Here is an 18,863-nt window from a genome sequence, read left to right as displayed (position 1 = left end):
TCAGTGTGCGAACAATCCATTTGTATTTTTGCTTTAGTTTGATTTTTTTGTGCTGCACCGGAGTCCCGTGTGGGTTTGTGGGATATGTGCTACATTTTTATTCTTTTATCCAAGAAAAATCAATTTGTCATTCTATCTTTTTTACCTCGGCTCAGAATCATAAGTTTATAATCTCACAAAGCTGGCTTTTTTTCCCACAGAATTGACAAACTCACAATTGTTAAGTTGAATCAAATTATAAAGTTCGAGATAGGAGATAAACTTGCATTTAAAAAAAAAAAAAAAAAAAAAAAAAAAAAAAATGGATACTATGAGATAAAATATGTTATAAATATAACATGATAATTTTATATAAATTATTATATGAATATTTTTTTCTCTTTTATACGGTGCCCTTAAGATGACTTGTTCGGTTTACTCAGTTTTGTCGTGGTCACGACATAATAACTCATGGGAACGTGATAATATATCGTGGCCACGAGATATTAATTTGTGGGAACGTCATATTAACTCGTGGGAACGTCATATTATGTTGAGGCCACGAGATCGTTTTGTCGAGGTAACGACATCCTTGTGTCGTGGCCTCGAGATGCTATGATGAAGGAACAGCATCCATTTCTCGTGGCCACGACTTCTTATGTTGAGGGAACGACATGTTTTTTCATGTGACTACGAGTTTAATGCGTAAACAAACCTGTGTGACCATAGCAACCCTGGATTATCAGAGATGGATGCATTCATATGCTTTGGCTACCGGGCTGTATTACATGCGATCGTCAGCATTCAAATGAAGTTTATCATAAATAAATATTACATAAAGTGCATAATAAAATATAAAAACTTTTTGTATCCATCCCACAGTCTTGTTAGTCCATAAACTGATAGTCTCGTGGCCACGACATATTATCACATTCCCATGAGCTATTATGTCGTGGCCACGACAAAACTAAGTAAACCGAACAAGTTACTTTAAGGGCACCGTACTTTTACCCATTTCCCTCCACCTCCCTGCCACCACAATGCGTGCACAGTTGCAAGTGACGTTACTGTGACATCTACTCCAAATTGGTCTATATTTCTAAAACTATGACTTTGTTATTTATTTTATTTTATTTTATTTTACTTTTACTCTGAAGTGGCAACAGATTTCCCTGGAGGGAGGGTGGGGGGCAGTATGTTTATTTATTTATTTTTATTTTTTTATTTAATGTTTTATTTATTTATTAAGAAATTATTTTATTTAGAAAAGGTGATTACTGAAGTCATAGATGATCAATTAAATTAAAATTACAATAATAAAAAATATATATTCAAAGGAAAAGAGATAGAGACATTAATTATTTAACAAAAATATTAAGCAACACATTTTTTAATTGTAATAATATTTCACAATATTACTGTATTACTGTAGTTTTACTGTATTTTTGATCATATATATGCAGCATTGTTAAGCACAAGATAATTATTGTAAAATATTTTAAAAGGGGCAGGAGCAACAACCTCAACTATTCTCTTTGAACTTAAGTTATAATACTTGTAGATGAGATATAAAACATGTATTTATTTATTTATTTATTTTTACATTTGTTGCTACTGAATTATTAAAACATCTTTTGTGAAAGCCTGTCAAACTCTTATTTGGATCATATACACAGACATGCACATATCCTGGTTGAAAGTTTCATGAAACTCAACTCACAAAGGACAAGACTTCACAAAACCCTGTAACACAACTCAAATACCAAATACCACATTACATTTTCCTCATGACTGACCACGAGCACAGATTCAGACGCACACTCACCCTCACCCAGTCTCAGAGGGACAGCTACATTTTTAATAAGGCTTTTGGAGTGAAAACAATCCTCCTGTCAACCAGCACTCTCTGTCCCATCTCATCCTGTCACTGCAGTGTCAGTCCTGCACACAGGTCCATGTGTAGGCTGCAGATGAAAAGGTCTTCCGGGCCACAGACAAACACCAGAGAGTTGCTCTGAGAGCAGCCAGATGTCCAGATGGACACATAACCACACTCAGGGCTGATCGACAGAACGACGCCACATATGGCCATCAGATATTAAGATGTGAGAACAGACATCTTTTGTTATCTCTGAAAACTCAATTTTTGTTTGTTTTCTTGTGGGGGGGAAAGGGAAGCAGGATTGGAGAACTGAGGCTATTTCCTCTGATGGTCCAGATTCGAGATTCTGACATATTGAAACTTAGTTAAAACTCAGAAGATGATTTGGTTTAAAGGCTCTGTAACTGTTCCTTGTCCATCATGCACCTAATTGGAGAATCTGATACTCGCTGTTGTCCAGACTTACCATGGCAGGTTTAAATATGGCATCCTGAACTGTAAAAACTAAACCCAAAATCAGTCTAACTGATCAAAATAAGCATGAACCATGCATAAAACCACACAAATAATATTTCACAACACTGCCAATGCACAACATCGGACCGGTTCCTGGAACAACACTCTTATGAAAACAGTTTTCTTCCACTAGAAATAGAAATAATTTATAGAAGAGTTTATAGATTAAAAAAATTCCTTATTCCTAACAAAATCTGACTTGTTAACTGTATTGCTGTTATTCCAAGTGTATATTCAAGAAAATAAAATTACCTATACTTCGCAACATTCTTAAACAGATGATGTTTGTGTGTAAACAAGCAGTATTAACACATCACATTGATTACTTTGCCAAAACTGAAAGTACCACCACGTTTGTTTGTTTTTTTCTCTACAAATCTTTAATTGTGCATTTTCACACAGGTAATGGAATAAATGACTTATTCTGAATCTCAAAACATCACCTCTACCTAAATCAGCTTTGCAGGAGTGACAAAAAGAGAAAGCGAGAGAGAGAGAGAGAGAGAGAGAGAGAGAGAGAGAGAGAGAGAGAGAGAGAGAGAGTGCTTGGGTGCCAATCATAATGGCAGCTCTCCTCGTGCTGTTAAGGTATGCTCACATTATAATACAGGAGGGGAGATAATCTGATTCTCATATTCAAATCACTGTTTGTCCATAAATCTTGAAATATTCATGAAAACTCAAATCTATTCAATCCTTCCGGCACCCTCGTGGGAATTAAAGCATAAAGTCGAGTGAGTGCGCCAGTGGCTCGCCAGAACTTGATTTAGAAAATCTCTTTTTGGAAGCGATTCATGTTTACACTCCACTGGTGTTAAGATTCTTTCTGGCACAGCAGCGTTTCAGACACTCCTTCAAATGTGCTTTCTTGAGGGGCCACTAAACTCAGCCATCAGTCCTCCATGGCTTTTGTGTAGTACATGTGTAGTGCCGCTATAATGCGCAAGGGGGCGCTCCGACTGTTCCTTGTTTTTTGCCACCGTGTATCCAGAATTATTCCGCTCAGATGAAAACCGTGATGTTTGGTTGCAGGGAGCAGGGGAGCAGGTTTACACCAACGGTTTGATAGAGTGTCGTTTTCATCAGTATGGGGTATACGTGCGGATTTAATACTTAAGAACGACTTCAGAAACGAATTATATTCCATTGAAACACAAATATGACACTGCTTTAATTCTACTCAAAATGTATTATGATAAAGTTTTAATAATAAGCCTATTTGTAATTTTCATTTCAATGAAAAGCATCTATATAATTATATAGACTATATTTTGATGTTTTACCACCCACAACTTTTACGTTTCCAAACAGTCAGCTGGATGCCAATGCAACGCGATTGCCTCTTTCTGTTGTTTTGACAGGCAAACGCTTATATCCATTTAATAAGCTGACATTGTCTTTATTATTCTGACTGACTATATATATATATATATATATATATATATATATATATATATATATATATATATATATATATATATATATATATATATATATCATAGACTGGTTGACCAGTATCCGGTCTAATCTAAGTCTAAGATTTGCTTGCCAATAAATGACCAAAAAAAAATAGTACAAAATAAAAAGTGATATCCATTAGAATGGCCACTGGATCTAAACGGGTCAGTTAGGTAATAATTACTTAATCCATATTAATTAATTAAACTCTATCTTATTTAATTAGAGAGATGACATGCAAGTACTGGACATTTCCACAGATTTCTATGAAATTGCCATGAGGAATCCCAGGCGCGTGACAGACAGCAGCGCAACAGATTAATTTTGGCAGCTAGGAGGCGCATGTGGCTCGCGCTTGGGAACCAGATTTGCCAATGCTCCAAAGGCAACAAATTGCAAGATGACGGTAGAAGAGAGCCTGGTATATGTGTGCAGTCGATATATTAGATGCATTATATGCCTGTGTAAATTCTATTATAATAATAATCGTAATAATAATAATAATAAAAATAATAATAATAATAATTATATATATATATATTATGATAAAGTTTTAATAATAAGCCTATTTGTAATTTTAATTTCAATGAGCATCTATATACCTGAAAGCGTCGAGATGAAAGTTTTGAACACACACACACACACACACACACATTTATCATGAATGAAAAATGCTTGTCTAAAATGTGAGACATGCACGCATACTGATTTCCCACGTTTTGTTTTGTTTTTCTCACTGTTTAACTGTACATTTCAAATCAAATAATTTTAGTAATGATGTGATGTAATTACAGAATAAAGGATACAACATTAATTTGTACATTACACAAACAATAATGATAAGGCTTTTTTATTCATAAACATTTGTGTGTTTAAAATGCAATAAATAAATAAATAAAAGAACAGTTTAACACGTATGCACATTAAAAAGTTATGCATGGTCTCATGTTGATATACACATGGTTTTTTTTTTGGTATTTCACCATAACTTGTTCGTTCTTCTCTATGACTCATACGAACTCATTAGCTATTCAATCATCATGATCAGAAATCCCGCAGCTCTGACCAGGGGGCGTGTCTATCCGCTACCAGGGGGCTAACTGACGTAGCGCAGAGCCAATAAATGTTGAGCTCTGCTGGTGCCGGGTGCTCCCATTGGTTGGCGAGGGGAGGGTGCTGCGGGAAAACCGAACAGCTAAGCACTGATGCTTCAGTACTGTGCCAGCGGACCTCGTAGGAGCGCACCAGATATTTTGGACCTTTCAGATATCAGAGACTGTAGCTCTAATATACAATTCATTTGTTGCATTAACTCTGTGGATTATGATATTGTATTTGATCACACGCCAACTGATATCTCTTAATATCAGTGTCAGTTTAATATTCTAATGTTCACTTGTGCCAGAAATTTTCTGAGATTCTAAAGTTTGTTCGTTGAGGGAATCGCCTTGGGAAATCGGTCCTGGGTAAACCAGCGCGCAGACAGCATGGTTTTTGGCTGACGGCCCCGTTTAAGGAAACATATTACCCTACAACCAAAGCCTTACGCAAGCCTGCGCGCCTTACCTTGGAGAAGAGGGTGATGGTTTTGCTGCGTGCTCCGCGGAGATAAAATATTCCAAGTGTCCTTTCCATAGTGGAGATGTTTGTGTTTTTGCTCCTGCTGTGTCTCTCGGATGGGGTAGTTTCGCAGATACGTTATTCTGTGCCAGAGGAAGCGGAGCATGGCACGTTTGTGGGAAATATCGCCGAGGATTTGGGACTGGACCTTACAAAACTTTCATCTCGCCGCTTTCAGGTGGTGCCCAGCTCGCGGACGCCGTACCTGGAAGTAAACTTGGAGAACGGGGTGCTTTTCGTTAACGAGAAAATCGACCGGGAGCGCATCTGTAAGCAGAGTGCCAGCTGTTTGCTTCACCTGGAGGTGTTCCTGGAGAACCCACTCGAGCTCTTTCGTGTGGAGATAGAGGTGGTGGACATCAACGACAACCCGCCGAGCTTCCCGGAGACAGACTTCACCGTGGAAATATCCGAGAGCGCGACCCCGGGTACGCGCTTCCCGTTGGAGAGCGCCTTTGATCCGGATGTCGGTAGTAACGCATTGCGCACTTACGACATCACCAACAACAACTATTTCTACCTAGACGTGCAAACACAGACTGACGGCAACAAATTCGCAGAGCTGGTTTTAGAAAAGCCACTTGATCGAGAACAGCAAGCGTTGCACCGTTACGTCCTCACGGCCGTGGACGGCGGCCAGCCCCCTCGGACAGGTACAGCTCTGCTTGTGGTCAGAGTGCTCGACTCCAACGACAACGTCCCGGTGTTTGATCAGCCGGTATACTCGGTTAACCTGGCCGAGAACGCGCCCGTGGGCACGCTCGTCATGCAGCTGAACGCGACCGACTCAGACGAGGGCCCGAACGGGGAGGTCATTTACTCGTTCAGCAACCACATCACAACCAGAGTCAAGGAACTGTTCGATATCGATGCCCGAACGGGCCGTATAGAGGTCAGAGGTGAGGTGGACTTTGAGGAGAGCAGCCTGTATCAGATTTACGTGCAAGCGAAAGACATGGGACCTAATGCCGTGCCAGCGCACTGTAAAGTTTTGGTCAAAGTGACGGACGTCAACGACAACGCACCAGAGATCATCTTTAGCACCGTGACGGAGTCTGTGAGCGAAAACGCAGCCACGGGCACCGTGATCGCTCTGCTCAGCGTCACCGATAAAGACTCAGAAGACAACGGCCAGACGCATGTGGAAATTCTCGGAGATGTTCCTTTTAAACTCAAAACCTCTTTCAGAAATTATTACACTATTGTGACTGACGGTCCTCTAAACCGAGAGACTGTAGAGGCGTACACAATCACCGTAGTTGCGAGAGATAAAGGGATCCCATCTCTGGCAACCAGCAAATCAATCAAAGTGCACGTGTCTGACGAGAACGACAACGCGCCAGCGTTTACGCAGCCCATTTATGATGTGTATGTGACCGAAAACAACGTCCCAGGTGCTTACATCTACGCTGTCAGTGCAGTCGATCCTGATGTCGGACAGAATGCTTATATAACTTACTCCATAGTGGAGTGTGAAATACAGGGTATGTCTGTGGTCACGTATGTGTCCATCAACTCGGAGAATGGGTATCTGTATGCCCTCAGATCGTTTGATTATGAGCAACTTAAAGACTTCAGCTTCACGGTTCAAGCCAGAGACTCAGGCAGCCCCGAGCTGTGGTCCAACGCCACAGTGAACGTCATTATAGTGGATCAGAACGATAACGCGCCGTCTGTAATTGCGCCTCTTGGAAAAAATGGCACTGCGCGGGAGCCTTTGCCGCGCTCTGCCGAGCCAGGTTACCTAGTTACTCGCATTGTCGCCATGGATGCAGATGATGGAGAGAACGCGCGTTTGTCATACAGTGTACAGAGAGGGAATGAGAATGGGATGTTCAGAATGGACTGGCGCACCGGGGAGTTGCGCACGGCCCGCCGGGTGTCAGTCAAACGAGACCCGCAACAGCTTTATGAGCTGCTGATTGAGGTAAGGGATCACGGGCAGCCTCCTATGTCGTGCAGCGCTGTGGTGCAGGTGACACTCGTGGACAGTCTCGTGGAGGGCCACAGTGGAGAGCGCGGCACGGCCAAGGCCAAAGACGCGTCTCTGGACTTGACGCTCATCCTCATCATCGCGCTCGGCTCCGTTTCCTTCATCTTCCTGCTTGCTATGATTGTACTGGCCGTGCGCTGTCAGAAGGACAAAAAGCTGAACATCTACAGCACCTGCCTGGCGAGCGACTGCTGCTGCCTGGTGGGCTGCGGATCGTGCGGGTCAGGTGCCTGCTGCGGACGCCAGGCCCGGGCCGCACGTAAAAAGAAGAAACTGAGCAAGTCAGACATCATGCTGGTCCAAAGCACCAACACAGCCAACGTGAGCGTGGCGAGTGCCGCGCAGGTGCCCGTGGAAGAGTCAGGGAGCTTCGGCTCGCTCCATCAAAGTCAGAACTACTGCTACCAGGTATGTCTGACTCCGGAATCGGCCAAAACGGACCTCATGTTCCTGAAGGCCTGCAGCCCGTCGCGCAGCAATGACACCGAGCACAATCCGTGCGGAGCCATAGTGACCGGATATACGGACCAACAGCAGCCGGACATCATATCCAACGGCAGCCTGCTCTCCAGTGAGGTACGAGCACTTGTTAAACTTACTCAAAGAATATTATAAGATGCAAAAAAAATAAAAAAATAAAAAAAATATATATAAATATAAATAATATATATATATATATATATATATATATATATATATATATATATATATATATTGAATAATGGCAATCAGAAAGCATGTCTAGCTCATTTAGCTAACATACATAGCACCAGAGAGAGAGAGAGAGAGAGAGAGAGAGAGAGAGAGAGAGAGAGAGAGAGAGAGAGAGAGAAGATTTAAATAAGATTAGATAAAATTATAGAATTTCATTATTCCATATTATGTGAACAGTATGTCAGTAGTCATGATTTGAAATCGTTTTTGCTATTTTTTAAGTACATTTGAATTATATTTATTGTCTTATATTTCAAATTAACTATACATTTAGTGACTTAAAAAAAGCTAAGCAAAATAAAGAAAAATCCTCCTCTCAAGTATAGTGAGCTCTGAAAACAAACAGGTTGATAACTGGTTGCTAGCATACTTACATAAGCAACATGAATCTGTTCTACTTGTATTAGTAGTAGTACTAGTATTATTATTAGTATAATAGTATTATATTATATTATCTATAAGGCTTATACTGTATAACTATACCTATTTACCTATAGCAACCCACATTAGAGTGTAAACATAGTGTCACTGAAGTGATAGATTTGCATGTTTGTGAAAAGCTCTCCGGGTTATAGGTCATTAGATATGCCAGTCACGGTGTTGCAGAGCCTCACAAGAACAAAGATCCGTCTATAGTTGAATTCTGCTGAATAGCAGCAGAGTTTAATGATTTTGCCTGCCCATAAGGTTCCTGTAATGCTCCTAGTGAGCGAAGCTTGAATTCTGACCTGTATTTTTTTATTATATTTTTTTTTTTTTCAGTGACTATTATACATTGTTGTAGGGCCTGTTTCAAATGATTAATTATCTTGCAGACAAAACACCAGAGAGCAGAACTCAGTTATTTGGTAGACCGACCAAGGCGTGTTAACAGGTGAGTATTTAACACAAATGACCTTAAATTTATTTGCCTCCTAAAACTTTATTAAAGAAACTTTATTTTGTCCTTATATGATAAGTCTATGAACATCTGAATTAAACTGCCGTGAGCATATGAGACCATTTCAAGGCTGAGCAGTACATTTGTGGTTATATACTGTACTGTAAGAGTCATGTGGCATAGTGGTTGACTCAAACCCTCTCTCCTCCCTCAGTTCTGCTTTCCAGGAGGCAGATATCGTGAGCTCAAAAGACAGCGGCCATGGAGACAGTGAGCAGGGAGACAGCGACCATGATGCCATGCATCGTGGACATTCCTCCGGTATGGTTATACAATTAGATTTCTATTTCTCTCTCGTTTCGATGTTGATTATCACATGAGCTGCTAGTCAGGCTGAGCTTGTAGAGATGTGGTTTTAAAGTTTCATATATATATTTATTTTATTTTATCTTTTTAAACTGTTGAGATAGACATGCTGGACGAACAATGGCAGAATAGTTTCAGTAGTTTCATTGTGTTTCATCCTCACACAATCAGAACAAAACTCCTGATCAAAGCATGTCATGGCCTTTCATATATTTGGGGATCCTAGCAGAAATATTTTAGGCCAGTGAGCCTCTGGGTATGGATGCGTGAACACACTCTGGGAACAAAAGCCGTAGTGAAGAATATAATCCAATTGTTTATGGATACTTCCCTATAATAGGGATTTACTTCAGTGGTACTATCTCGCTTTCACCCACGTCTCCACAGACGTGATGGAATTTAGATCGGTCCAGGCGGTCTGTCATCAACTCTGTGGGAATGGGACCAAATAGGTTGAGCAGCAAACAAACAAGCGATTCATTGGCTGTGTGCAATCCCCTCCCAAAACTCCCCTTCCACCCTAATCCCTCTGCCCTCATTCCACTGACGGAGGAAACTACTTGTTCACACCTTCATAAGATCACATGTGGCTCTTTGGAATTGAGATTTCGGATGTAGGCTGCAATGGAAACGGTGCTTTGTTGCTAAATGACACTTTGCTTCAAGTGCATTGTGAAGTTGACTGTATAATGTAATTATGACATAGTTGAACACAAATGAATACAACCAAAAAGTTGCATCTTATTATCATTAATTTCCTTTTGGTTGAGCATATGTCCTCTGTTGTTATTCCAGAGCACCATATGCTGTGGCTGGACTGCTTCAGCTCTCATTTAGCTTATTTTTGCTCAGTTAAACATCAGATTAAAATCAAGGCATTTTTCTATAAAAGGTCAGCTAGCCCATCTGGCTTTGTTGTCACAGCCAATCAAAGAACACTTGTCTTTAAGATACAGCTCTATAATGTAAAATAAAAAAAATAAAAAAAATAAAAATATATATATATATATATATATATATATATATATATATATATATATATATATATATATATATATATATATATATATTTTTTTTTTTTTTTTTTTTTTTTTTTTTTTTTTTTTTTTTTTTTTTTATTTTTTTTTTTTTTTTCATTTGTGAGCATGTTGTCCCCAATATTTGTGTGCATATTGTCCACACTAAAATGAATTGTTTTGCTGCATACTATCTTCTTTAATTAAGATAATTGAAAGAACCGCTTGGTATGCAGACTTGGAGAGACTTCAGAACCGAGCATTGTTCATTTTAATGAGAATTCACTAGAAACTGCCTTCATCCATTCAAGTTTCATTTTGTTTCTTAACCAGCTGCTGTTTTGTGGTCTTTCTTGAAAATTTTAGTCAGCCAAACGCTTACAGTGTTACAATGCAGACGCATCCCGCATCCCTGTTTTCATCTCTGCTACATTGAAAACAGGCAGAGATAAGCATTGCTTAATTTCTCTCTAGTGCATAAGAATGCATCCGTAATGCATAGTGGATAACTTCAGAGCTTCTCTTATGCAATGGCATACCTGAATCATTTCATTCCAGTTTCATTTCTTTTATCCTGAGGATCTGCCACCTTGCAACAGAATCCCTAATTTGGGGTGCAGGTCATGTTCAGAATTCAGAAACAGCTCACTGATCAGTAATTTATTTTCAGCCTGATGCATACCAATTAGCAAATGAAGGTTATTATCAGATCTGTTGCTTTTTTAGCAAGGCTCCTGCTCAGAAAGCAACAGAGTATAATATAAATATAAATATAAATATACATTTTATATATATATATATATATATATATATATTAAATCCCAATGTTTTTTTTTTTTTTATCTCTCTCTCACTTTGTCATGCACAGGGTAGAGCATCATGAAAAAGTAATGTAGAATTTAAAATAACAATTTGTGAAAAAAAAAAAAAAAAAAAAAAACTTGTGTTCTTTTTCTAGTGAAATTGTTTGTGGTGTTTTCTGGGTTTTTGTTGCATAGAGACCCTGTTTAAACATCATATTAATATCTGCCTCTGCCTTTTTCCTCTGATATTTACATGCACCTCAAATGTGGCTTCAGTAAGCACTTTTGATTTTTTTTTACAACATAACATTACTCACTATGTCAGCGTGTAATTCCCAAGGTCTTATGGTATTATGATTATGGATTTTATTGTATTATGACTGTTTTGTTTCTTTAACTGTTTTGAACATTGATAACAATATATAATAATATATATATATATATATATATATATATATATATATATATATATATATATATATATATATATATATATATATATATTCTTGAGCACATAAGCATATTCAAATTCTATATAACGGATCATGTGACACTGAAGACTGGAGTTATGATTGCTGAAAATTCTGCTTTTTCCATCAGAAAATGCATTTCATTTTAAAATATATTTAAATGTAAAACATTTTGTTGATATTTAATAATATTATTTTTATTAATTTATTATTATTATTATTTTTTTTACTACATTTTTATCATGTAAAGAAAGCCTTGGTAAGCATAATAAATTAAATTCTAAATTGTTAAAAAATCTAACTTATCCAACACTTTTGAATAAGAGTGTAGTGTAATAACTTATTTCTTTAATAATGTTTTAATTTTAAACTAATTTGTAATGTTTTAAATATAAAATCTTTTGAATTAAATTTTTGAATAGCACCTGCTTTAACAGGCAAAGATTAAAACCTTTGTAACCCTTTATCGAATGTGGGTAAAGTGGACCAATCCCCCAAAAATCCTGAACCTCTTTTAAATTTGTAGTAGCACCAGGTTACCTGAAATGGAAATTAATACAAAGTATAAAAAAAAAAAAACATGTATTTTTCAACCAGAGAATGCAGAGCATTGCATTTTCATCAGGGTTGACTCTTTCTTGCAATATTGAACCACAACTCAACAATATAATTACTTTTCCAGTTTTTCAACTGAAAATGCATTTCATTTTAAAATATATTTAAATGTAAAACATTTTGTTGATATTTAATAATATTATTTTTATTAATTTATTATTATTATTATTTTTTTTACTACATTTTTATCATGTAAAGAAAGCCTTGGTAAGCATAATAAATTAAATTCTAAATTGTTAAAAAATCTAACTTATCCAACACTTTTGAATAAGAGTGTAGTGTAATAACTTATTTCTTTAATAATGTTTTAATTTTAAACTAATTTGTAATGTTTTAAATATAAAATCTTTTGAATTAAATTTTTGAATAGCACCTGCTTTAACAGGCAAAGATTAAAACCTTTGTAACCCTTTATCGAATGTGGGTAAAGTGGACCAATCCCCCAAAAATCCTGAACCTCTTTTAAATTTGTAGTAGCACCAGGTTACCTGAAATGGAAATTAATACAAAGTATAAAAAAAAAAAAAACATGTATTTTTCAACCAGAGAATGCAGAGCATTGCATTTTCATCAGGGTTGACTCTTTCTTGCAATATTGAACCACAACTCAACAATATAATTACTTTTCCAGTTTTTCAACTGAAAAAGGGTTACCGGATGAGTACAGAGAGCAATTAATTTCCGAAAATGTCAGGATATCAAGATGTCTCTGTGCGATTACACAATGAGGAAGTGTCTCATCTCACACTCTCTAAACATCAAACTCTCTCTCTCTCTCTCGCTCGCTTTCTCACATTATTTGTATGACATATATATCCATTGTTAACAGTCTACTATAAAAACAAGACTATTGGAATGGATAGATTTCAGATTAAATGTCTAAACTTCTTCTTGTTGCCTAGTCGATCTGATACTTGGGTCTGTAATTATGTCTTTACAGACCCAAGTCTTACCAAACCCAGGCCTAAGTAAGTTGTTTGCATGTAGCTCAGAAGGACTCTAATCCTCTTTTAAAGCAGAAATGCAAAGTCTGTGTATGCTGACCTGTCTTCTGTCTGAAGGGCTAGTCTGAGGATTAGCTAAGAACATCCCCCTCACAACACTGACTCCGCTCCATACCTTCAACATCTCCGCTTAGCGCTGCTTTGCAAATGGCACTTCATTAATCCTCCAGCTGTAATTAGTGACTGTTTTAGACGTGGGTTTTTTAGACACAGGAGCTGAAAGGGGATTTAAATATGCTCACCTCTCCCTTCTTTTTAGATGCACATAGTCAAAACGTCATGGCTTACACCTGCTGGGGTGCTGGCGAGGGTAAAAGGCGATGTGCAACTGTCACACGCAAAAGGATTTGTTTCCCTCATGCTGGCTTTAGCTGTAACGCTCTTGTAGCGCTAGCTCCTCGGCTTTGTGATTTGTGAGGTTGTTCATCATTGGATTTTTGCAGCAGGCTGCGTGAATTACATGATGCTAATCAAAATACATTTTCAAAGAGGCTCGTGCTCAACCTGATGTGATTGGCCTGACATGAGATTGTGAAGCTTGGTCCCCAAGGCCTGGAAAGTGGAACATTTTTTAAATTAGATTAGATTCTTTATTGCTATTATACAAACATACAGCGAGATTATAGTGCACTCAAGGACCAAACTCAGTATATGTAAAATAAGTAAATAAAAATTCTACACATAAAACATCAGAATTTTTACTATACACTACTTACATATACAGTTAACAGAATAGTTAAAAAATCATATTACAAACGAATGCAATATTGCACATTAATGAAACAAAGTGCTCCTAATGTAATTGCACATAAAGGGGTCTTGCATGTCAAGGATGTATTGTATTCAGGGGTTGTATTTTCATCTCAGAAATAGCTCTGTTTTTAGGTCTGTGCTGAAGCTCTCAGAAAGATGTTGTAAGCCTTACACTGGGGGCGGAGCTTAGCTCGTAAAGCTGTTTCAAATAATATCTGGAAAATGCTGCAGAAAATGACTTTATTTGGTTAAAGCAATTTTAATTATTTTGATACGGTATATAAATAATTTCAGATCAGGAATTGTATTTATTTATTTACTTTCAAACATTTTCCCCACATATTCAAAAAACTTTTAGCACCCATTGAAGTGTGGATTTTCTTTTAAGGTGACGTAATATCTTAGTCTTTTTGTTCCTTTAATTGAGACTACGAGATAGAGACAAAAGAGTAAAGGGGGTTATGACCTTTATAATATATCCCTTCATCTTGCAGCTGGGCAGAAGAGAAGGAAAGAGAACAGAGGATTGGGTTTATCTGTAAGCTTGGTGTCTGAGAGAGTTTAACTTTGATGCCAAATAGGGGGGGGGGAAGAGAAACCTCAAGAATAGATTACAGCATTGACTCCATCTACTCACTGTGTGTATGTTCTCCGCACATGCTTTGATCAGGGTAATTTGTAATTTAAAAGTAACAAAGAAGGCAAAAAATGAGCAGGACACAATCTTTTCTTGATTAACCCATCAAGAGCCAAATACATTTCATGCACAGAGCTTCTAATGTTTTCAAAGGTAATGACATGTATTTTATAATGCTTAAAGATGCGGCATAACTAATTAATTGGTTGATTTAATGGGTGAATTATTGCAGAATGTGATTTATGTGATAATGCAGAATGTGATGTTCATTTATCTATGAGAGGAGACATCGAGGGCATGTTATATCTTACATGCACTGCTTACACTTGGCTTGTTTTATTTGCTTATGTTGGTCTGTCTTGCACTTGCATGCTTCCAGTGCAATTGGGAGCAGATTCTCTCTCTCATCCTCCCACATGGAAAATTAAACACAAGCTAACCCATCTCTCTGTTTTCTCTCATAGGAGCAGACCTGTTCTCCAACTGCACAGAGGAGTGCAAAGCCCTTGGCCACTCAGATCGCTGCTGGATGCCAAGTTTTGTGCCCACCGAGGCACGACAGGGCGCCGATTACCGCAGCAACCTGCACGTGCCGGGCATGGACTCTGTGCCCAACTCTGAGGTATTTGAGGGCGAGACGCTGGTGGGCGATCAGTCATTCTCAACCTTTGGCAAAGAGACGCCACACCTCCCCAACCAGATGCATCAACACCAACATCAACACCATCAACATCACCTCAGTGCTTCCACGCTAGAGAGGAAAGAGTTCGATGCACTTCTGTGTAACTCTCGCATGCCTTACAAAGCCGCCTGTCTCTGTGAGTATCTCAAAGACAGAGCCCTTTCCTCTGTCTTGATCTGACCCGAAAAAAAACTTTTCAAACCAAATTCAAGGCCTCTAGCGTGAAGTGCTGCTGAATTCTCCTCTAAGAACTCTAAGCCCTCACACTTCAGCTTTCCTTCACCCATCAACATCTTTCCATCCTTCATCTGCTCTTCATCTACTGGTTTACTAATGTACATTCTTAAAAAATAAATGCTCTAAAAGAAGCAATAAGTATTGGAGGAAACATCAGAATCCTTTTAATGTCCTTCAGGATTTTTTTTTTATCTTGTAGTTTCTTAGAAAACCCTCTACTGGTGCTTTAAAGCCCCTGGAGGCCTGCACATTTTAAATGGAGGAATCAATACTCTGATATTAAGAACCTCTAATGTAGTATCAATTATTATTTTAATCTTCAAAGAACCAAATAGAAAGAACCCTACCAAGTGAATCTTTTTTTTTCTTGATAGAAGCAATAAAGAACCTTTATTTTTAAGAGTGTACGATTAGCTTTTTCTTCATACCTTTACTCACATTCAAACAATGTTATCAGGGTTGTTAAAAAATTTGAACTCAAAAAGCCTTTAAATAGATGATTGTGAATTTGAATCAAATTGGCTACACCCGATGGAAATTGAATTGGGATTTAAATTAAAGTGACAGTAAGTCATTCTAATCAATTAAACCCAAATATCTATCTATCTATCTATCTATCTATCTATCTATCTATCTATCTATCTATCTATCTATCTATCTATCTATAAACCTTCTGACTTTTGAAACATTTCAAGCCAACAGATTTTAAAAATTAGTTGCATTAAATGGTTTGAAATTCATTTCACTTAATTTCTACTTCCGTAGATTCAAATTCAAAATCAGGAATTTAAAAAGCATCCACTGTTGGGTTTTAGAATGTGTCACAGCCCTGATAATATAATTATTTCAAACATTGTGCATGCTTTGGAACATGAAAACTATGACATTGTTCAGTTGATTATAAATGCAGGGAATCATAAAATGCCCTGTGTCTAGTTTTGGGATTTTAATGCGATACCATGTTAGATCAAATATGAAAACATTGTCAGATATCTGACCATAGGCAATGACCCACCAGAGACGGACAGAGATTGAAGCCTAACATGAACTTGTAAAACACAAAGATAAATAAAAGGCAGAGATTCCCTGTTGTTTTGTACACTGGCAGCACATTAATTGTAGCAGGGTTTGAATCATGCCAAACGTCAGCTCAGAAGCTTGAAACCGCAACCCTCAAAAGGCCATAGTTTATAAGGTTTAAACTGCCTACTACCGTTTGTTGTGTTAGAGAGGATGAAGGTGGTAGTGGGATTGATTGAGATATTATTGACTGCTCTTGTTATGTTAAAACCTTCAAATATCTGTCTCAGAAAGAGTGCTCCGAGGCTGTGTGGGTTGTGCATTTAACTTTGAGGAAATTGTTTATGATTGTAGGACTATAGTTCCTCATCAAAGCTCCTCCTTTGTATTGATCAGCCAAGGGTCTTTTAATAGCTTAGCACAACACTTTATGCATTTTGCCGCCTAAAAAAACAAAACAAAAAACAAAACATACTTTTAATAAGCTTCCTTTCTTTTTCCCTTTTTAGCGCGGAAAAGGATATGCTAGCTCTTTCCGAGTGGACATACCAGAGACGGCGTGATTTTGCACAACCAGTAAAACTGATGGAAAAGCGAAGAGCATCAAGTTTTCAGACTCTATTTCCAGAGAGGTCAGATGATCGTGCATTCCCAAAGGCTTCCGGAGCCTCTAGGACCTCAACAAACTTGATGAAAGAGTCGGACTTGCAGAGCTAGATGCAAGGCCGAGTGGCTGGACATAACGTGCTTCTCAGCAGGACTGAGACGGAGGACAAAACTAAACCGTTAAAATACATGGAGGATAGGAAGACAAGGAGAGAAACAAGAGGACAGCTATTCCTCTTGGCTTCTGCGTGTGCCTGTTTACAGCACTACTGTACATCGTAAAAAAAATAAATAAAATAAAATAACGGACAAAAAAAAAAGAAGTGAACTATGACGAGAACCACCAATGAAAAATACAAAAACTGAGCTATATCCACTGAGCCCTTTAGTTGTTTATGTACACACACACCCACCACTAAAAAGCCAATTGTACAGGTAATTAATTTGTGCATTACAAATGCAAAATTGTTCTTTTAGACATGACTGTTTTTATATTCTGTGTGCGGCTGTGTGTGTGTGATAAAGTGTTTTCCCTAAATCTATTCAACTCTTTGTCAAATGAAAAAAAAAAAAAAAGCAACGGATTCCACAGGGGGATTTTATTTCCATCAGGGTTAAGTGTTTAACGTTGTGAGCGGGACAGCAGTGGCCTAAATCTTATTCTCTCAGACAGTACGTAGGTTATATCACGTGTGAGAAGTCTTAACTGTACTCTTTTAAACTTCAAAATAAATATATCTATAATTCTATCTATATATACTTTTTCTGAAAGTGCGGTCTTCATTTGCGCAGTTTTTTTGGTTTGTTTTAATTTTTATCTCTCCAGCAGTGCGTAAAGCTTCTCAAGGGAGCTGAATCCACTTTACGGGGGTTCTTAACATGACAGAAAGCCTTATCTCCAAACTTTTCATCCACTTTTGGATATTGAGATTCATGTCTATAAAAAAAAGAAGGGTTGTAATATTCTAGATTTAAATACATGGCAGTTGTGTATTACTGTTGCTAAGTAATGTTGGAAATCCGAGGTCAAATACGAAAGGGTCACAGCGCAAAGCAAACACACAAACTGATACTGATATTTACACACTATATATGCATATTCACATATGCACACAAACACCTTAATAACAGGAGGTGACAAATAAACTGAACAATGTATACTTGCATCCTAGACTCCTGTGTTTTATTTTTAGACAAAGTTTAGTTCAACAATTAAGCCATAAATGCAAAAACTCAAATGAGCATTTAGTGCAGTTTATTTGTTCAAACCAAATGTTATTTAAGTTCCATTAACAATGTTAGTTCAAATACATTTGTGCACAAAAATGGAGGGAAATGTGGACAAAGACATTTCATCCACTTCTCATCTGCAAAGGGTCAAACATGTTATATATATATATATATATAACATGAATATATATATATATATATATATATATATATATATATATATATATATATATATATATATATATATATATATATATTCCAGCAAAGTTCAATTTAAAGCCAGTCGCACAGAACTAAACTTAATGCAGCACGAAACAAAGGACAAAAGCAATGTGATCATATCTCATTTTCCTTAAAATTGACTCCATTATGTTTGACCTCC

At 37.5% G+C, this 18,863-nt stretch overlaps 1 protein-coding gene across 2 annotated transcripts; it reads left to right on the top strand.

Annotated features, from left to right (window-relative positions):
• The first annotated feature begins 5,039 nt into the window (after nucleotides 1-5,039).
• On the top strand, nucleotides 5,040-18,417 carry LOC128027492 (protocadherin-10-like). 2 transcript variants are annotated; one of them, XM_052615171.1, is made up of 5 exons: nucleotides 5,040-8,024; nucleotides 8,978-9,036; nucleotides 9,257-9,363; nucleotides 15,171-15,328; nucleotides 17,155-18,417. In XM_052615171.1, exons 1-5 carry the CDS (start codon nucleotides 5,478-5,480, stop codon nucleotides 17,206-17,208), a joined length of 2,925 nt encoding a protein of 974 aa, XP_052471131.1. In that variant the 5' UTR covers nucleotides 5,040-5,477; the 3' UTR covers nucleotides 17,209-18,417. The 2 variants fall into 2 exon arrangements, with proteins under 2 accessions (XP_052471131.1, XP_052471130.1); XM_052615170.1 differs by having other exon boundaries at nucleotides 15,171-15,524.
• The last annotated feature ends 446 nt before the right edge of the window (nucleotides 18,418-18,863 follow it).

The sequence above is a fragment of the Carassius gibelio genome, chromosome A14 (genome assembly GCF_023724105.1).
Source record: "Carassius gibelio isolate Cgi1373 ecotype wild population from Czech Republic chromosome A14, carGib1.2-hapl.c, whole genome shotgun sequence".
Taxonomy (NCBI): Eukaryota; Metazoa; Chordata; class Actinopteri; order Cypriniformes; family Cyprinidae; genus Carassius; species Carassius gibelio.
This window is presented reverse-complemented; position numbering and strand designations above follow the sequence as displayed.

Excerpts from the sequence above, each read along its gene's own strand:
- LOC128027492 (XM_052615170.1), top strand. The coding sequence starts at position 5,478 with ATGTTTGTGTTTTTGCTCCTGCTGTGTCTCTCGGATGGGGTAGTTTCG. Across the intron at positions 8,025-8,977 it reads GCAGCCTGCTCTCCAGTGAG|ACAAAACACCAGAGAGCAGA; the intron begins GTACGAGCACTT and ends ATTATCTTGCAG. Across the intron at positions 9,364-15,170 it reads GCATCGTGGACATTCCTCCG|GAGCAGACCTGTTCTCCAAC; the intron begins GTATGGTTATAC and ends TTTCTCTCATAG.